Source organism: Wickerhamomyces anomalus (assembly GCF_001661255.1).
Source record: "Wickerhamomyces anomalus NRRL Y-366-8 unplaced genomic scaffold WICANscaffold_5, whole genome shotgun sequence".
NCBI lineage: Eukaryota > Fungi > Ascomycota > Saccharomycetes > Phaffomycetales > Wickerhamomycetaceae > Hansenula > Hansenula anomala.
The window spans coordinates 499925-518371 of NW_017567114.1; the positions used below are offsets into that span (position 1 = coordinate 499925).

Below are 18447 nucleotides of genomic sequence, written 5' to 3' on the forward strand. Positions count from 1 at the left end.
TGAAGTCCAGAATTTTCAAATTTTTTTGGATGGACAAAAACAATTTTAAATGGATGAAACTTTGGTCTTGAGAAGAGCGTGTAGTGTGCTTTGAGCCATTCAACCGTCAGTAGTTTCTTCCGACTCTGTTTTTCGTATTTCGTCCTTTTGCTCTTGTGAAGGTGTTAAAAGCTGACAGACCATTAATTGTAATTTTGATCTCTTGATGAATTTATTCAACCATAATCGGAAAGGGTATAATCCGGAAGTATATTGTCAGGTGACTATGTCGGAATGTGATTTTTATGAATTCTTTCCTTCATTAAGATACATGAAAGAACCAGAAGTACTTAATTAGTCCAGCTAATGTGTTGGATACAGCAAATTTGTTTCCGGAAGATTGAAACTTGAAAAGAGAGTTAGTATTCCCATATTCAACATTAACGACTTGGCCAGCTGTCATTTTAATCGTGTCAATAACCCATATTATAATTAATTAGCTTAAATGAATATATAGAATTAATTAATGTACTCAAATTTTATCTCCTAGTTCGGCAGTCAAATTAGGCTATTTAACAGAATTATACCGGCCCTTAATAAATATTTCAAGGATTTTAATTAATTTTTCCAAATAATTTCTTAATTTTAAGATTAATGTGCACCTAATCAGCTAGTGTGGCATAAATTATATATTAATAATTTTAATTAATATTATATATAAATTAGGAAGCCTGAATTCTAACACATGAGCGAGAAGCCTACAATCCAAGCGGTTCGTGCGTAATTGCATTCCTCATCCAAGTTCATGATCAAATACATCAACTAACAAAAAAAAAATATTATAATTAATTCCTACCCAACAGCTTGCATATTGTTCATAGTTATATCAACACTTTCTAAAGCCAAAGATAGCTTTAAATCTAACAACTTACAAGTACAAAACTTGTAAATATCACCTTTGGTATATTCTTACCTAATGGATTATGTAATATTTGGCTTTAGTAACAGAATCTGGATTAACCTATCTCGACCTCAGCTATCCATATATTTCATAACTTAATGCTTTTGAATGGTTTCAGTTATTTGAAGGAATGATTATGAAGAACAGCTACCAATGAGATTGAGGGTAAAGGCACCAAGATGACCACTGGTCCTCATTTCAACCATAGTGGTTATTTGATTCAATGGTGATGGTGATCAAGAACTGACTGACTGAACGTGTATCTGCTTGTGTGTTTTTCGTACTATGGTGGTTAAACCGTCAAGGTTGTTATTATAATGATAGAAGACATGGACCTGGGGGAGGTGTCTTCCTTTGAACCAACCAGATTACAGGTAATTGTCAAAAGAATATATCCTATGACCATTTGTTGATGTTGGTGATGATGTATCCTGAATGCTGAACCTCTCATAAGTAAAAGTGAAAGCCGTTGTCCGGTTATTGTTTGTCCAGTTCCATGATCAATTTTTCAGTTGTATCTTTAGTATTTAGTGGGCATGGTGTGCTGTTCAATCAGCTGAGGTTGTTGTTTTATTTCTTGTGCTGTATCATCAGATAATAAAATCTCATCTCCTGCAAAAGGTTCAAGAATATAAATAACCTACAAGATGTTCTCCAGAAAATCAATCTCCACATTATTGAAGAACTCTACTGTTCAAGGTTTCAAAAGATCCACATCATCTCCAAGACCCAATTGCTTCTCAAAAATGACAGTTATAACTCCCTTCTCAACTTTTTACAACCCTCAAGTTTCATTCTTTGGTAGTGGTGCTATCGTTGCAGCTATTGATGATATCAAAAGAAATGAATACAAAAGCGTCTTGATTGTTACCGACCCAGGTATCATCAAGACTGGATTATCAGACAAAGTTACTGCATTGTTGAAAGAAAGAGACATAAAAGTTTCAGTTTATGGTAACTGCAAGCCAAATCCTGCTATTCAAAACGTTGAAGAAGGTTTAGTTGAGTTATCAAAAGCGAATGCGAATGCCATCGTATCCATTGGTGGTGGCTCTGCTCATGATAATGCTAAGGCTATTGCTCTTATTGCAACAAACGGTGGTGAAATTAAAGACTATGAAGGGTTAGATAAATCCAAAAAGGCTTCTTTACCTTTATTTGCAATCAATACCACAGCAGGTACTGCTTCTGAACTTACAAGATTCACCATCATTTCAGACGAAGCCAGAAGAACTAAAATGGCCATTGTTGATGCCCATGTCACACCTACTGTTGCTGTTAATGATCCAGAAGCCATGATCGGTATGCCACCAGGTTTAACTGCTGCAACTGGGTTGGATGCTCTTACTCATGCCATTGAAGCTTATGTATCCACTGCTGCTACACCAATCACTGATTGTTGTGCATTGAAGGCTATTGACTTGATTGTCGCGAATTTACAAAATGCTTATGATGATGGTAAGAATTTAGAAGCTAGAAATAATATGTGCTATGCTGAATATCTTGCAGGTATGGCTTTCAACAATGCCTCTTTAGGTTATGTTCATGCCATTGCTCACCAATTAGGCGGTGTTTATCATTTACCACATGGTGTTTGTAATGCTGTTTTATTAAATCATGTTCAAAAATTCAATTCTGCTGATAAGAATGCTAATGACAGATTAAAAGTTGTTGCTAAGCATTTACGTGCCGATGAAGAAACCGCTGAAAGTGCTGTTAAGTTCATCAGAGAATTTGCAGATAAATTAGGAATTCCAAAGAATTTAAAAGAAATGGGTGTTAAAGAGGAAGATTTTGAGTTATTAGCTGAGAATGCGATGAAAGATGTTTGTCATGTTACTAATCCAATTCAATTTACAAAAGGTGAAGTTATTGAAGTTATAAAATCTGCCTACTATTAGAATAAGGGTATAGATATATACTCGATTTGATATATTTTATACATGTTGCTTAAAAAATTTGATGTAGAGTATCTCCTACAAGGTAACAGCGTCGATGATGAGAGTATAGATGAACTCAAGAATGTTGTCCTTGAATGACATTTCAGCGAGTTGGCAACAGGGTCAGGGCAGAAATAAGCTGAACAGTCAATATTAACGAAACTGGCCCACAAAAACTACGACATGAAGATTATGAGGATGGTCAGCAAGTCATAGTGGAGAGTTACCAAATTGATAAGTCCTATCAAAAAAGAGAAAAGAATCAGGTGATAAATCAAACATCAATTCATATATAAAAAAGAACTAAACTTAACTAAACTTTTCTCTAAAACCAATCTATTTTCCTTTCAAATGTAGTACTCTCTCTTAAGAAACGACGGCGACGTTTTGGTAATTTAAGCTCAACCAATGCCAAAGTAGCTCTTGCATCTTCCACTGAATCATGAGGTCCCATTTGAATATTCCAGCCAAGATAATCTCTAGCCAATTGTTTCAAACCAACTTGACCATTAGGATTCGGGGCATCATATTCATAAAGCTCAGCAGTATCTATAATTTTTGGATGTCTTAATTTCAAGACATTCAAGTCATTGTATATAGCATGTCCGATTAATATATCATCTGAACTAATGATATCTGTTAACTGTTCTTGAATATCTTCTAATCGATTAGGAGCTCCTAGAATATCTCTTTTTCTCAAACCACTCCATCTTGTCAAATAGTTGGTAATATAAGCATAAGGTTTCACATATTCATCAAGGACAACATCACCTTCAAAATCAATTAAAGAAACCCTACCAACTTGTCTTCCCTTTCTGGTTTGAACCATTTCACAATCAAGGGTGTAATAAGACCTGCACCTACCCTTGCCCAAATCTTCGGTATCATACCATTCATCATCATCATCCTCCTCTTCATAGTAATTATAGGGTCTACCTGGTGTATCTGGGTGAATTGGGAATTGTCCCTGATCAATAAGATCATCAAAGTCTAATATCATAGCAGGTAGACGCATCTTGGTTTTGCTTTGGGATCTTGTGAAGTGTCTTTGTGGTGGTGAAGTTTGAAACGCAGCAATATAGATTGAACACAGAAATATTAACTATGAGAATAGCACTTGATTGGTCAACTAATAGTATGACCACAGCAGGTGCTTATATCTCGTTCGTACAACTGACAGATATGGCCAACGTTTTTTTTTTTTTCAACGGTTATAACGAATGATGAAACAGATTTGCGACACCTAAAGAACAAGAATCATGGAGAACGTCGTATTCTAATCCCATGTTATTACCAGATATAGAGAGCTCATTAGTCACTTTCAGCTCAATTTGGCCTTAGGATTCTGGACTCTTTTGCTGAAGTCAGAGAAGCGCATTCGCCATACATAATATCGACACGTAGAGAATGACAGAATGCTAAACTACAGTAAAAATCAAAATATTCACGATTTCCCCTGTTTTTGGTATTCAAGTGCTTTTAAACATTTGTTTTTAGACAAAAGTCTCAAGACTAGCAACATCCAACAAATTTTAGAGTCTTCTTGGAAGTCAGATAGGGAACCGGTTAAAAAGCTTCTATAACCATGAGGTATGAACATTTGAGCCAAGAATAACAAATACTGACTTTCAGTTTTACTATCATCCATGAAGAAAACGTAATAGAGATGTGCAATGTCTATTATATTGGGATGTTTCAATTTCAAATTCTTGAAGGCTCTATCAAGAGCAAACCCGACAATTATATCCTTTGTGGAAATCACTTTGAGTAACTCTTGTTGTATGTGAAATAATTGATCTTCAGAGAGAGTAGCGTCCGAACCATCATCATCAGAACCAAACTCAAGATACTGTTCTTCAAGTTGAAAATTTTCTTTAACATACAAATGTCCATAAAAATCAACTAATGTAACTTGAGCAACTGGAATACCATACATACTATAGCCACTTCGACAAATCAACACATAGATCATGCCTTTGCTTGTAATGTTCTCTGTTTCTACCCACCCTGGACCTGAATATGAGCAAACAAGATTTTTGGGACAACCAGGGGCTTGAGAATGAATTGGATAATTTCCTATCAATAGTTCATTATAGTCCATGAGGAAATCGTTGATATCTGAAAATTTTAACATATCTGGGGTGAATAATTAAATTAGCATATTAATTCACAAGGATGACTTAATGGTGGTGATATAAGCTAGCTGAGACTAGCTCTTGAACTTGGTTTATAAGAGATTTATTGTTTTTGTGGACAGCATTGATTAAACGGCTGAAAAACTATATTCTGATTGTTTCCACAACAACCAATAATGGCAAAGAACAAAAATGGAACATTATAAGGCCTATAAAGTCACATTAATCTTGATTCCCACTGCTCAATACCAAATCACAAGTTACCGACAGCAGCCTTGACGCTTAATGTTCATCATTTCAACTTAGGGTTGAAAAAAAAAAAGTTATTGTTTCAAATTTTTTTAGTGTGCTTACTGACACGTAAAGCAACGACAGACAATAGCCAACATAGCCAACATTACGCTTTGACAATGTACAATTAAAAACATAAATACGTCAAATTACTGTCCTTTATTCATCCTTACTAGTGAACACACTAAATAAATGGGGCCATCGAAGAGGCAAACTGAAAAAGATCACAATTGGCACCTCACAAAGTTTCCCTAATTGAAGACTCTAGCTCTCACCAAGTCCATTGTAGCTCTTGCATCTTCAACAGAATCGTGAGGACCGTTTTGAATGTTGATTCCTAGATAGTTACGTGCTAGTGTTTTCAAGGCGACATTCCCATATATATCAATCGTGTCAATAATCCTTGGATGTCTCAGATTTAATACTCTCAGATCATGATAAAAAGCATGTCCAATCAAAACATCATCAGTGCAAAGAAAGTTCAAAAGAGCTCTTTGGATATCATATAAATCACACTTTGCAGATTGAATATTATATGGTGTTAGCCCACTCCATGGTGTTTTATAATCAATGACTTGACCGTAAGGTCTAACATATTCATCAAGTACAACATTTCCACGTGGATCCACCATACTGACTCTACCAAGCTCTTTACCATGTGTTGTTATGAGCATTTCACAATCAATTGCAAAATAAGACCTGTTTCTGTTGAATAGTTGTTTTTGTTGTGTATCTAACCAATCATCATCATAATCATCATCACTATCATAAGGATCAATAGCTGGATGAATTGGATAATGGGCTGCTTCCAGCTCATCGTATGTCATTATTAAGCGATCCAATCTCCCCATCTTGGTAATAATTGATAATGTTCTTAGCAAATAACCAATGGGTTAACAAGAGAAAAGGTTTACTCATAGTATGTGTTTTTTCGAAGCATTCTCAAAGTTTTAGTTCCAAAAATTCGCGCATCAGATAACTCAACGGACGGGTCTCACATGACTCAATAAAGAAATCATATACTTAAGCATTATTTAGACATCAATGAGAATGCTAAAATCATAGGTAGCATCTTGTATAAAAATTTAATTCGAAATTCTCTAGTGCAACATTATAATGGATTGTTCGCCATTTATCTACACAATCTGCCAAATATTGACGGGCTGATAATATTGACACTTTGTCAGATGGCAGACACCATACATTAGATTATTTATAACCAACAAATGTCCGTCTAGTATGTACCATTTATACAAGTCACTGCTTTACCCCCGACATTGACTTGATATTTACCCTCTACTTGCTCAATTACAACCTTTAACTGACCATTTCTTTTGACTTTACAACCTTGTTTAATTTTAATCTCTCCAGTGATACCATACTCTTCAGCCAAAACAGATCCAACAGCACCAGCTCCACTACCACAAACAGGATCTTCATTCACTCCATCAGCTGGAGCAAAATTTCTGGCTTCATAGGAACCATCTTCATGGACACCAAATACATCAATCCCTGTTATATTTGAAGTGGCGGAGAAATTAGCCAATGAACTGAAATCTGGATTTAAATTCAAAACATCTTGTGCAGTTTTCAATTGGAAAGTTAACCAAGTAGGCCCATCATCAACCAATACAGTCTTCAACACTTGATTTTCATTCAAACCTAGATGTGATAAAACTTGTTCATTATCATCAAACTTTGAATGTTTATAATACGGTAATTTAAAACTTATATCATCATCAGTGACGGTTAATTCCACCAACCCTGCACCGCATTCTTGAATGATTTTACCAGTTTGAGGAGTTATAAGACCAGCTTCTAATAATGCATGACAAGAGCCTATAGTTGGATGTCCAGCAAAAGGTAATTCTGAACCAGGTGTGAAGATTCTTAACTTATAATCTGCTTTATTTGAGCTAGGCTTAAGAACAAAAGTCGTTTCTGAAAGATTGGTCCAATTTGCAATTTTCGCCATTTCTTGTGTTGACAGGTTATCAGCTTCGAAAAACACGGCAACTGGATTTCCCTGGAATTTTGTGGATGTAAAGACATCGACCTGTTTGAATTGACCCATTGTTGAATTATGTTTATTGATGCTTATTGGTAAGTTGATTGAGCTTTTATGTGTGTTTTGGTGGATTTGAGAACTGTTTTATACCCAATGTATGAAGTTATGACTCAACAATTGAAATATTATTTTGAATGTCACCGGTGTCAACAACTTCACCGGTGATAGATGTGGAAAGTTAAGAGCCATTGATTTAAATATAAAAACCAGTAAACATCAGATTGACTAATTTAATCAATTCGACGAATGGTTTGAAATAGTTTATGGATCATTGCAAGCATTTTTCAGGGCTAATTTCCATTATAACGAGTTTTCGCGAAATGCAATACCATTGTAACATCAAGAGCAACAGTCAAAATATTCTACAACTTTCATTAAAATCAAAAAATGTATTCTTTTGATCAAAAAATAGCGCTATAAAAGATCATAAAAAAAGGTAACATAAAAGAGTATAAAAAGCTTAACAAAAGATGTTCATAATATAATCATACAATCATAAAATCAGTTGGTGGTTTACCATCCTTAGAGGTTTCTTCCAACGTATTTTTGACCTTCTTGGACACCTCTTTCAAACCCTTTTTTACCTAATTCTTGAGCTTGTTGAGCAAATTGGCCTTGGCCACCAGAAGCACCACCAGAAGAGCCACCAACACCACCCATACCAGATGATGGATGTTGTTGTTGAGAGCCAGCACCACCGAGACCACTAGAGCCTTGGTCATAGCCAGCACCTCCAGCAGCAGCTTGTGATCTAGTTGTACGGGAACCTGATGAACCCAAACCACCAGCTTGGTTACCAGAGCTCAAGTCATCATCATAACCTGATGAACCTGCACCATGACGACCTGTAGAGCCAGAACCAACACCAGAGTGGCCGGATGAACCATAAGCACCAGATGATGATTGGCCCTTAGTACCTGGAATGTGTTCACCACCAGAGCTAGAGTAGCCTTGGGATCCTGATGAACCATAAGCACCAGTGGAACCACCTTGGTTCAAACCTGAAGAACCATATGAAGCATCTTGTTGAGTACCACCGACACCACCAGCACCACGGGTAGAGCTTTGATGGCCATAACCTTGAGAGCCTGATGAGCCATAAGCATCTTGTTGACCAGAGGTTGGGATTTGTTGATCTCTACCACCAGCACCAGAGCTTAGATTTTGTTGACCAGCTCTGCTTGTGGATTGGCCTTGTTGACCATAACCTTGGTCGGCATATTGGCCTTGTTGAGCACCTTCAGCACCTTGGTTACCTTGGATTTTGTTGGATAATTTATCAATAAAGTTAGACATTGTTAATTTAGTTGTAGTTGAAATATAATTGTAATATATGGATATTCAATTAGACTTCTGATGAAATAAAAAGGGATTGAGAAGTTGAATTGAACGGAAGAAACTTGATCTTTATATACCTTTTCCATCAATCTCAACTATTCTAATTCTTCCATAAAATTCCTTGATAAATAGTAAACATTTGCTAAATTGCTATTCTTAAATGTAATTAAACGTGATAAAGTTAGTTAAATCACAAAGTATTTTGCAAAAACTGTGGAAAATGCTTATGAAATTTGTCACAACAGGGGTGTTTGTATAAGAGAAAAAGAAACCTTATTGTTGCTATAACCGGTTTGACATTGCCCACGATGTGTGTATAATTGAAATTTCTATAGTACCTTCAAAAGAAAAGGTGCTCTTGATGAGGTGTAATTTTCAAAACTCAATTCCATTTGGTATACCCCAGATCCAAGAATTAGGCTTTCTCAATCCATCACCAAATGGCCAATTGATACCCACTCAATTGGTCTAGCCCATAAAAGCTCTGGTGATATTTAGATCACTAAAAAGCATTCATTTCACTCTCAATTGAACTTCAGCCATTCCTTCAAATCATTCTAACCCAGATCAAATGCACAACATCCAAAACCGTTTTCACGTCAACAACAACCCTCGAGAACAAATCCTCGAGACCGAATTTAGAGCAGCTGATGGAGGATGAAATTTAGCAATTTGCTGGCCCTATGAAAGGCTATAAAGTGGAAGGGGAAGCGTGTTTACGTTGTCGATGAGTAAGAAGCTCGAAGTTGTGGCCTTTGAACATTTGCTTGCTTGCTTTCGCGAATGCGTTTTGCAAGGAGTTTCCAACGGTTCTCTTCAATTTGACTGTGGAAAATAGTCAAGAAATTAGATTATTGGTGCGTGAAAGGTTAAGGACAAATAAAGACAAGTGTTTTAAAAATTTAACAAGAGACTAGCTATCTAAGCCTGCTTTTACCTAGTTCTTAGCCCAATTCTATGGTGGTTTTCGATTAATACCCGTCATCCAGAACAACCTACACACCCTACAATCTCTATAATAAAACCAAAAGCGTGTCATTAATAAATCGAAAAATCATCTATATATGTGTCATGAGTTAAATAAAACCAAATCAAAATCATTCAAGTTGTTTTGTTTTGTCTTTATTTTTTCAAATACTTGTCATAAGCATTCTTTACATCATCCATCACTTTATTCTCTTTCATATCACTCTTGTCTGCTTTGGAAATATCATTGGCGCCAGCTGTACCACCATAGTTCTGATTATCATTATTTAAACCTGTATGCTTTTTAGCATCATCATGAGCATTAATTGCAGTATCTGTGTCTTTGTTGAAGTGTCTGTAAATTCCTGACATTGTTTTTAAAAGTTTTGCATATAAAGTTGTTGTTATGAAATGAAATTAGTCAACTTTGTAATATAAAGAGCAAATATACAAAAGACCTAACTATAAAGGGCCAGAGATTTCATCTGTTTAAATATGTTTCCGTTTCCCTCAAAAGTAAAGAGCAATTGTGACCAATGATAACAAAGGTAGTTGCTTTATTCATCATCCACTGTAACCATTTCTCTAGAACAAGATAAGTGCTTATATGGTGGCAAAATAGGTACGGTTGTGTCACTAAACATTTTGCTCTTGACGTAATATACAGTGATGACATTTATAGATACGTGTGACAATGTTGCTCTTAAAGGAAGTTCAAGAGATTTAAAAACCTACACTATTATTCACAAATTAGTCATGTACATTATCCTAAGCTTCAACTTTACCATAACCACCACCACCTGGAGTCATGATAATAACTCTGTCACCAACTTCAGTTTGTACTGTATTACGACCACCAATATTAACAACCTGTCCATTCTTTGCCTTGATCCACAAGTTCAACCCTCTTTCAGCATTTTCACCACCTTCAATACCTCTTGGTTGGTTTACACGACGTTCACTCAAGATTGAAGCCTTGACAGGATATCTAAATTCTAAATCTCTAATAACACCATCACCACCTTTAAATTTACCATCACCACCAGATCCTAATCTAATTGAGTATTCTCTCAAAATGACTGGATATCTCTTCTCCAAAACTTCAACATCTGTCATACGAGTATTTGTCATATTTGTGTGAACACCACTAACACCATTCCATCCATCACCTGCACCATGTCCACCACCAATAGTTTCATAATAACCAAACCCTTGTGTATAACCACCTTTACCATCATGGCCACCAGTACCAAATGTTAAATTGTTACAATCACCTTGAGAATCAGCCATAACTTTAAAAGCTTTCAAAATGACATCAGTAACCCTTTGTGAAGTCATAACATTACCACCAACAACTGCAGCACCTTCTAATGGAGATAAGATTGAACCTTTTGGAATGATTATTTTAGCTGGACGTAAACAACCTTGATTCAATGGGATATCTTGATCAACAAGACATCTTAAACAATAAATTAATGCAGAGTTTGTGATAGCTTCTGGTGCATTTAAATTACCATACATTTGTGGAGAAGTACCTGTAAAATCAAAAATGTTTTCCTCTGGTGTAATCTTAATTTTCAATTTAATTTTGGAACCTTCATCCATAAAATCTTCACTTTCAAATTCTGTTGAACCCAAATTTTTAGTAATTTCAACAAGTTTTTTCTGAACAGTTGATGCAGCATTATCTTGAATTGCATTCATATATAGAATAATAACATCTAATGAAAATTCTGAAACTAATCTTTCAATTAAATTAATACCTTTTTGATTAGCAGAAATTTGAGCTTTCAAATCACTTAAATTATCACTTAATCTTCTTGTACCTGAACATCCTTCATATTGAGCCGGATCATGTAACAAAATCTTTGTGATTTTTTCCTCTTCAAATTTACCTTCACTAACAATCAGTTCTGAATAAATGGCAGCACCTTCTTCATACAATTCTTTGGAATTTGGAGGCATTGAACCTGGTAAGATACCACCAATATCAGCATGATGAGATCTTGATGCCGTATAGAAAATAATCTCACCATCTTTGAAAGCAGGTGTGATAACAGTGATATCTGGTAAATGTGTACCACCAGCTAAAGGATGATTTGAAACAATAGAATCACCAGGTTTTAATTTATCTTTCCATATTTTAGCTTGTGCCCTAATAGCAGTGGACATTGAACCTAAATGAACTGGGACATGAGGCGCGTTGGCAACCAAATTACCTTCCGGATCAAATAAAGCACATGAAAAATCCAATCTTTCTTTAACATTTGTAGAAACTGATGTTTTTCTTAATTGATTACCCATTTGTTCTGCAATATCCATAAATCTATGACCAAAGATTGATAACAATATTGGATCAACTTGTTTACCTTGAGAAATTAAAGTTTCTTGTTTTGAATGGATTTTAATGAAAACATGAGCTTTCAAAATGGTAGCTGAAGCATTTGGAGGGATAACATTGGTTTGTGTACCATCTGCCAAGATTGCAGGACCATTAATCTTATTACCAATTGTTAAATCTTCAATTCTATAAATTGGAGTTTTGAAACGACCACCTTCAAAATAAACTTGTTTATGGAATTTAACTTTTGAATCATCAATTTCAGTGATTGTTGTTTGTAATAATTCATCATCAACAGATTCACTTGAATCTTGTGAAGTACTACCCACAGCCCTAACTCTAATATCATCAATCAAGATAGATTTATCCTCAAATAAAAATCCAAACTCTCTCTTGTGTAATGCTAAGAACTTTTCTTCAAAATCAAATTTTGATTCACCTTGACTAATCATTAAGGAAGATTCAGTACCTTGATATCTCAAGTTTAAGAATTTCTCAAATTTGATTTGATCTTCTTTGAACCCATGTTCAATTAATTTTTCCTTGGAAGTCTTCATCAAATGGTTAAATCTTTCTTCAATATGAGCTTCATTCTCCTTGTTCAATACAACTGAAGAAGGTTCTTGATTTTCCTCCACAACATCAGCTAAAGCAATACCATATGCAGATAAAACTGAGGAATATCTATGAGCCAAAACAGTATCAATACCTAAAGATTCTGCAACTGCAACTGCATGCTGACCACCAGCACCACCAAAAGTGACTAAACGATGTTGGGAAACCACGTGACCTTTAGCTTCAGTTAATTGTCTGATTGGTCTAGCCATAGTTTCATTTGCAACTTTAATGAACCCATAAGCTATTTCATCAACAGTTAAATTACCATTGTTTTCTTTATTAATTTGATCAGCAAGTTCTTGGAATTTTGATAATGTGACTTTTTCATCTAGTGATTCATCTTCATTTGGACCAAAGATCTTTGGGAAATATTCAGGTAATAATCTACCCAATAGCAGATTTGCATCAGTGACAGTTAATGGACCACCTTTTCTATAACAAGCAGGACCTGGATGAGATGAAGCACTTTCTGGTCCAACTTTAAACAATCCATTAACCCAAAATAATCTTGACCCACCACCTGCAGCAACTGTATTAATATCCAATTGTGGAGACTGAATAGTGACACCCGCGGTTGTTGTTTCGAAAACATGCTCAAATTGACCACCATATCTTGAAACATCAGTTGAAGTACCACCCATATCAAAACCGATTAAATTAAATTTTCTCTTTGTGTCATAACAAGTTGAAGAATAACCAACAACACCACCTGCAGGACCTGATAAGATTGCTCGAAGACCAGAAAATTTGGAAGCATCAACTAACCCACCATCTGATTTCATAAATTCTATTTTAGCCCTGTTTTGTTCTTGTAAACCTGAAGTGAAACCGTCTAAATATTTCTTGATCTCAGGAGTTAAGTATGCATCTGCAATTGAACTATTAGCTCTTGGAATTAGTTTAATCATTGGAATCAATTCAGAGGATAATGAAATATGAGTGAAACCAATCTTTTCAGCAATTTGCCCAATCAATTTTTCGTGATCTGGGAAAGTGTATGAGTGTAATAATGCAACACCAATTGATCTGATACCGGAAGCATATAACAATGATAAAGTAGATGTTATTGATTCCAAGTCTGGTTTCTTTAGGATTCTAACAGTCTCACCCGAGGTACCAGTAACAAGATCTTCACCATTAGGTTTTGTTTTAACATTTTGAGCATCTTCAGCATAATCTTCTAGTGTAACTCTTTCATCAACCTCCACCACTGTTTCATAAAGCACTTCAGGTTTCTTAATTTTCAAGTCAAAGATCTTTGGTCTGGTTTGATCACCAATTACTAAACAATCTTTGAACCCTTTTGTAGTGATCAAAGCACATCTTTCACCTTTTCTTTCCAAAAGAGCATTTGTAGCAACAGTAGTACCCATTCTGATACTTTCAACTTGAGAAGTGTCCAATGGCTCACCCCTTGGAATGGTTTTCTTTGTGAAAATCTCCATTAGCCTTCTGATACCTTCCAATGGAGCATCTGGATAGTTGTTTGGATCCACTGATAAGAGCTTGATGATGACATCGTCCTCTTGATTCCCTGTTCCTGGGTTCCCAATACAATCTGTGAAGGTTCCACCTCTGTCTATAGCAATTCTTATCTTTCCAGTCATCTTTATGGTAGTCAATTGACTAGTGAACTGAACTTTCAACTGATCAAAAGTAAATACGAGATTTTAAGCTGCTTAAATGCTTTTTCGATTAGTCAATGCGCGGATATTCGCAAAGGACTTTGTCCACCAAAAAGAGGGACGGATTGGGCCCCAGCGGCACTTGGACATCCCCCAGTTGGCAGTCAAGAAGGACGGTCCTTCAAATGAAGAGCCACAGAGGCTTCAAAACTTCAAAGTACAAATTATTAAGATAATTTATAAGCGAACAAGTGCCAAATGGTTTATCTACGATTAGATGGTTACGATACGTCAATCTATATTACTAATATCACACACCAAAGTTATTTCTGTAGTTGTTTCTCTTTAAACGATCCTTCATTGCACTACCACTTGATGAATCACTTCTCTCTGGATGGCCTGGTCTTGTATTTGAACCTGCAAACCTCGAACCACCGTTACTTCCATGGTCAGCTCCACTTGTAGCAAACCTGCTTGGAATTCTTGTGTTTTGATCATTGGCAAACCTGCTGGCAAAGCGTGAGGTGCCTGGAGTTCCCTGTTGTTGTTGTTGTTGTTGCTGCTGTGATTGTGGTTGGAATCTTTGAGTCTGAACTGGTTGTCTGATTTGTTCTTGGGCAGTGTTTTGAGGTTGGGCTCTTTGAGGATGGTTGTGATGTTGGTGATTCTCTTGTTCTTCACCTAGCCATTGTGGAAATTGTTCATTCTTTGAGACATAATGGTTTACTAGGGCCTTGTGGATTAGTGTGGAATTTGGAGAGTCACCGTCGTGTTCTGATCTTATCGAGAGATTGGCCAAGGAGGATGATATCTTATTAGTAGAAGAACGGACTTTTGTCCAAAAGTTTCCTTTATCGTGGTGTAGTGACATTATTGGTGTTGAGTTAAGTTGTCGATGTTGAGTTTAATGAAGGAATCTATTTTTTCGGCCATGTTATTTTTATCTCGCGATTTTAAAGCCTTTGACAGAAATTTGACACATTCAACAACGTTTTCGCAAACTACGACTCACAAAACTCATAAACTCATCAAAAATGTACATTAAATTCATTGTTTCTCAAGCATGACTTTCTAGAATTTGATCAACACCCAATTCAACCTCATTGCCCCAAACAGCCTTGATCACATCCCAAAATGTATCAACGTAAATAATCTCAATACCCAATTTTTCTTTAACTTTAACCTCAGGTTCATCAGTCCCCTTGTTCAAAAATTCAACCAATTTAGTATCATCATCATTATAAAAATGTTCAATAACATCTTTTCTATTCAATTTTGGAATTAAAACAGTCTTTATACCAAACAATGAAGCTCCCAATAACTTCTCGCCAACACCTCCAATTGGTAAAACTTTCCCTCTTAATGTAATTTCACCAGTCATTGCAATTGTTGGATCAACTGGCTTGGACAATGCAATTGATAAAAGTGCTAAAGTGATTGTTATACCAGCAGATGGACCATCTTTTGGTATACCACCCATTGGAACGTGAAGATGTAATTCAGAGTTATTAAATTGTTTCAAAACTTCAGTAGAGTTCAAATTATGAATCAGGTTTCTTGATATTGTGGATTTGATAAAACTTAAACCAATCTTAATGGATTCTGTCAATGTTTCACCTAAACGACCTGTAATTATTAATGTTGGACTCTTTGAATTTTCAGAGTGTAATGGGATACTTATAACTTCAAAAACTAAAACACCACCGGACCCATCAGAGTTATAACTTAACCCGTTAACAACACCATAATGATTACTTAGTTTTGGTCTCAAGATTAGATCTTTTGAAATTGGATGAATTGGTAATCCAATATATTTCACTAATGAATTCTCATCAATATTTGGGCTATAATTTGATTCTTCATTCTCAACAAATTCAACAGCTTTACCTCTACAGATTGCTGCAATTGTTCTTTCTAAATTACGAACACCAGGTTCCCTAATATATTCCAAAACAATTTTTTTCCAAATTGATTCATTCAATAAAACTTCCCCTTCAGGCAATCCATTCAACTTGATTTGTTTTGGTAACAAGTATTTTGAGCCGATATTTACCTTTTCCTCAGCTGTATAACCCGAGATTTCCACAATCTCAACACGGTCTCTTAATGGAGGACTAATAGTTGCCAATTCATTAGCAGTACACAAAAACAACACTTGGGACAAATCAACAGGGAACCCAATGTAATGATCAGTAAAATTACAATTCTGTTCCGGGTCTAAAACTTCTAATAATGCAGCTGCTGGATCTCCCGAAATTTTCCCATTGGAACCAGTACCACCACTGACTTTATCAATTTCATCTAATAATATCACAGGATTCATTGAACCTGCTTTACGTAATGCTGAAATTATCACACCAGGTAATGAACCGACATAGGTTCGACGATGTCCTCTTATTTCAGATTCATCACGAACACCACCTAATGAAACACGTTGGAATTTTCTGCCCAAAGCTGTGGCGATAGATCTTGCTAATGAAGTTTTACCAACACCTGGTGGACCAACAAATAATAGTATTGGAGATGAAGATGATGGTTTTTTCACTAATTCATTTGGTGAATTTGGTGATTCATCAAGATTGTTTTTATCATGTAGTTTCAAAACTGATAGATACTGTAATAATCTCTTTTTGACATGATGTAAGCCATAATGGTCATCATCTAATTGTTTTTGAGCTTTTGAAATTTCAATCTCTTTTGAGTTGATGTATTGACCAAATGGGATATCCAGGATAACATCAAAATAGGTGCGCAAGACTTGATATTCTGAATGTTGGGTTGGCATACGTTTTAGACGTTTGTAATCCTTGGTTAAACTTTGTCTACCATCTGGATGAACATCTGATGGAATGTTGTTGATGAATTTATCAACAATTTGTAACTCTTCAGCTTCTTCAGAATTACCTGATGAACTAGCACCACTGAATGGATTTGATCTATTTGTTGGTGTATTTGTGCCAGGTGAATAATTTGAAGATTTTTCCGGTTTAATTGAATCCAGTGAAAACTTGATAGATTTCAATTGATTTGAAATGATTTTTGATTTTTCCAAATCCGATGCCTTTGAATAATAATTTTCAACATATTCAACACTTTTATCTAAAACATTGAATAATTCAATAAAATTTTGAAGAATTTCCACAAATTTATCAAATCTTGTTTCCACAGTTAAAGTACCTAAAAACTCCAATTTTGCAGTTGGTAAAACAGCAATTGTTAAATCTAACAATTTTAAGAAAGTTTCAGAGTTCTTGATAGATTTCAACTTGTCCAAATTCCCATTAAACTTCTCAATTAAATTAATCAATTTTTGCCATGAATTTTTGAAATCATTTGAAAATTGTTGATATAGAGCACTAGCTAATGGTGATAATGTCAAAGCATATTTCTTCCCCTGTGGAATGCTTTTCTCAAAAGTACAAACCAAAGAATATTCCTTCATGAAATTTTCAATCTTGTCAAACAATTCATCAGTAACTTTGTTGAATACTGGAACTTTTTCATGTAAATAATCTGTACCTAAATCAACATGATTGGAAATAGCTTTAATCTTGGCTTCAAATGGGAAACCTGGTTCAGTATCTTCAATATCATCTAACAAAACTTCACCTCTAGTTAAAGCTTGGAAAGTGATGACAATAGATTTAGAATCATTAACAATACCAACAATTCTTGAAATAGTGGCAACTTTATCATTTGAAAGTTGTGACAATAACCCCACAATCAACCAATCATAAGCACCTTCATTACCTTGATTCCCATTCAAGAATTTTCTTAATGCACGAGATCCCTGGATTGAATCTTTGGAGACTTTCTCAGCATTTTTTTCATCAACACCGAGTAAACCTTGCTTTGGCAGATTTGCAATCAGTAAATTGTGTAGTTTTGGATTCTTGTAAAAATTTAAGAAGTTTGAGGCATCTTGATTTGAGAAAGTGACTCTATACAATATACCTGGAAGTAATACAATTGGGGACTTGCTCAACTTGTAGATAGGAAGTGTGATTTCAGTTGAAGGGGAAGCAGGAGCACCAGCAGCACCGTTATTCTGAGGCAAACCCATCGCTAAACGCTTTGAAATTGAATCTCTGTTCAACACTTTTTCTTTCCAAGTTTGCCACTTTGTCACTAGTTTTATAGCTTTTGTTGATTCTTTGAAGTTTCCAGCGGTTCGAAAAAGTTCCC

At 35.4% G+C, this 18447-nt stretch overlaps 9 protein-coding genes across 9 annotated transcripts; 1 reads left to right on the forward strand and 8 right to left on the reverse strand.

The window, feature by feature from the left end:
* Nucleotides 1-1686: 1686 nt before the first annotated feature.
* ADH4 (alcohol dehydrogenase ADH4) lies at nt 1687-2841 on the forward strand (the record flags this gene model as incomplete). Its single annotated transcript, XM_019185024.1, has 1 exon — nt 1687-2841. One exon carries the CDS (start codon nt 1687-1689, stop codon nt 2839-2841), a length of 1155 nt encoding a protein of 384 aa, XP_019037278.1.
* A 364-nt stretch (nt 2842-3205) lies between these two features.
* Nucleotides 3206-3709, reverse strand: WICANDRAFT_33974 (RNA exonuclease; the record flags this gene model as incomplete). The annotated part of the gene is made up of 1 exon (XM_019182137.1): nt 3206-3709. The coding sequence occupies one exon, from the start codon at nt 3707-3709 to the stop codon at nt 3206-3208; it is 504 nt and encodes a 167-aa protein (XP_019037279.1).
* A 615-nt stretch (nt 3710-4324) lies between these two features.
* WICANDRAFT_80234 (uncharacterized protein) lies at nt 4325-5014 on the reverse strand (the record flags this gene model as incomplete). The annotated part of the gene is made up of 1 exon (XM_019185025.1): nt 4325-5014. The coding sequence occupies one exon, from the start codon at nt 5012-5014 to the stop codon at nt 4325-4327; it is 690 nt and encodes a 229-aa protein (XP_019037280.1).
* A 543-nt stretch (nt 5015-5557) lies between these two features.
* Nucleotides 5558-5980, reverse strand: WICANDRAFT_33555 (RNA exonuclease; the record flags this gene model as incomplete). Its single annotated transcript, XM_019182087.1, has 1 exon — nt 5558-5980. The coding sequence occupies one exon, from the start codon at nt 5978-5980 to the stop codon at nt 5558-5560; it is 423 nt and encodes a 140-aa protein (XP_019037281.1).
* A 560-nt stretch (nt 5981-6540) lies between these two features.
* Nucleotides 6541-7380, reverse strand: YHI9 (Yhi9p; the record flags this gene model as incomplete). The annotated part of the gene is made up of 1 exon (XM_019182159.1): nt 6541-7380. One exon carries the CDS (start codon nt 7378-7380, stop codon nt 6541-6543), a length of 840 nt encoding a protein of 279 aa, XP_019037282.1.
* A 516-nt stretch (nt 7381-7896) lies between these two features.
* WICANDRAFT_85207 (uncharacterized protein) lies at nt 7897-8670 on the reverse strand (the record flags this gene model as incomplete). Its single annotated transcript, XM_019185862.1, has 1 exon — nt 7897-8670. The coding sequence occupies one exon, from the start codon at nt 8668-8670 to the stop codon at nt 7897-7899; it is 774 nt and encodes a 257-aa protein (XP_019037283.1).
* Nucleotides 8671-10446: 1776 nt separating this feature from the next.
* Nucleotides 10447-14244, reverse strand: OXP1 (5-oxoprolinase; the record flags this gene model as incomplete). The annotated part of the gene is made up of 1 exon (XM_019182075.1): nt 10447-14244. The coding sequence occupies one exon, from the start codon at nt 14242-14244 to the stop codon at nt 10447-10449; it is 3798 nt and encodes a 1265-aa protein (XP_019037284.1).
* A 328-nt stretch (nt 14245-14572) lies between these two features.
* On the reverse strand, nt 14573-15133 carry MSO1 (Mso1p; the record flags this gene model as incomplete). Its single annotated transcript, XM_019185026.1, has 1 exon — nt 14573-15133. The coding sequence occupies one exon, from the start codon at nt 15131-15133 to the stop codon at nt 14573-14575; it is 561 nt and encodes a 186-aa protein (XP_019037285.1).
* A 186-nt stretch (nt 15134-15319) lies between these two features.
* On the reverse strand, nt 15320-18325 carry WICANDRAFT_33613 (uncharacterized protein; the record flags this gene model as incomplete). The annotated part of the gene is made up of 1 exon (XM_019182092.1): nt 15320-18325. The coding sequence occupies one exon, from the start codon at nt 18323-18325 to the stop codon at nt 15320-15322; it is 3006 nt and encodes a 1001-aa protein (XP_019037286.1).
* Between the last annotated feature and the right edge of the window lie 122 nt (nt 18326-18447).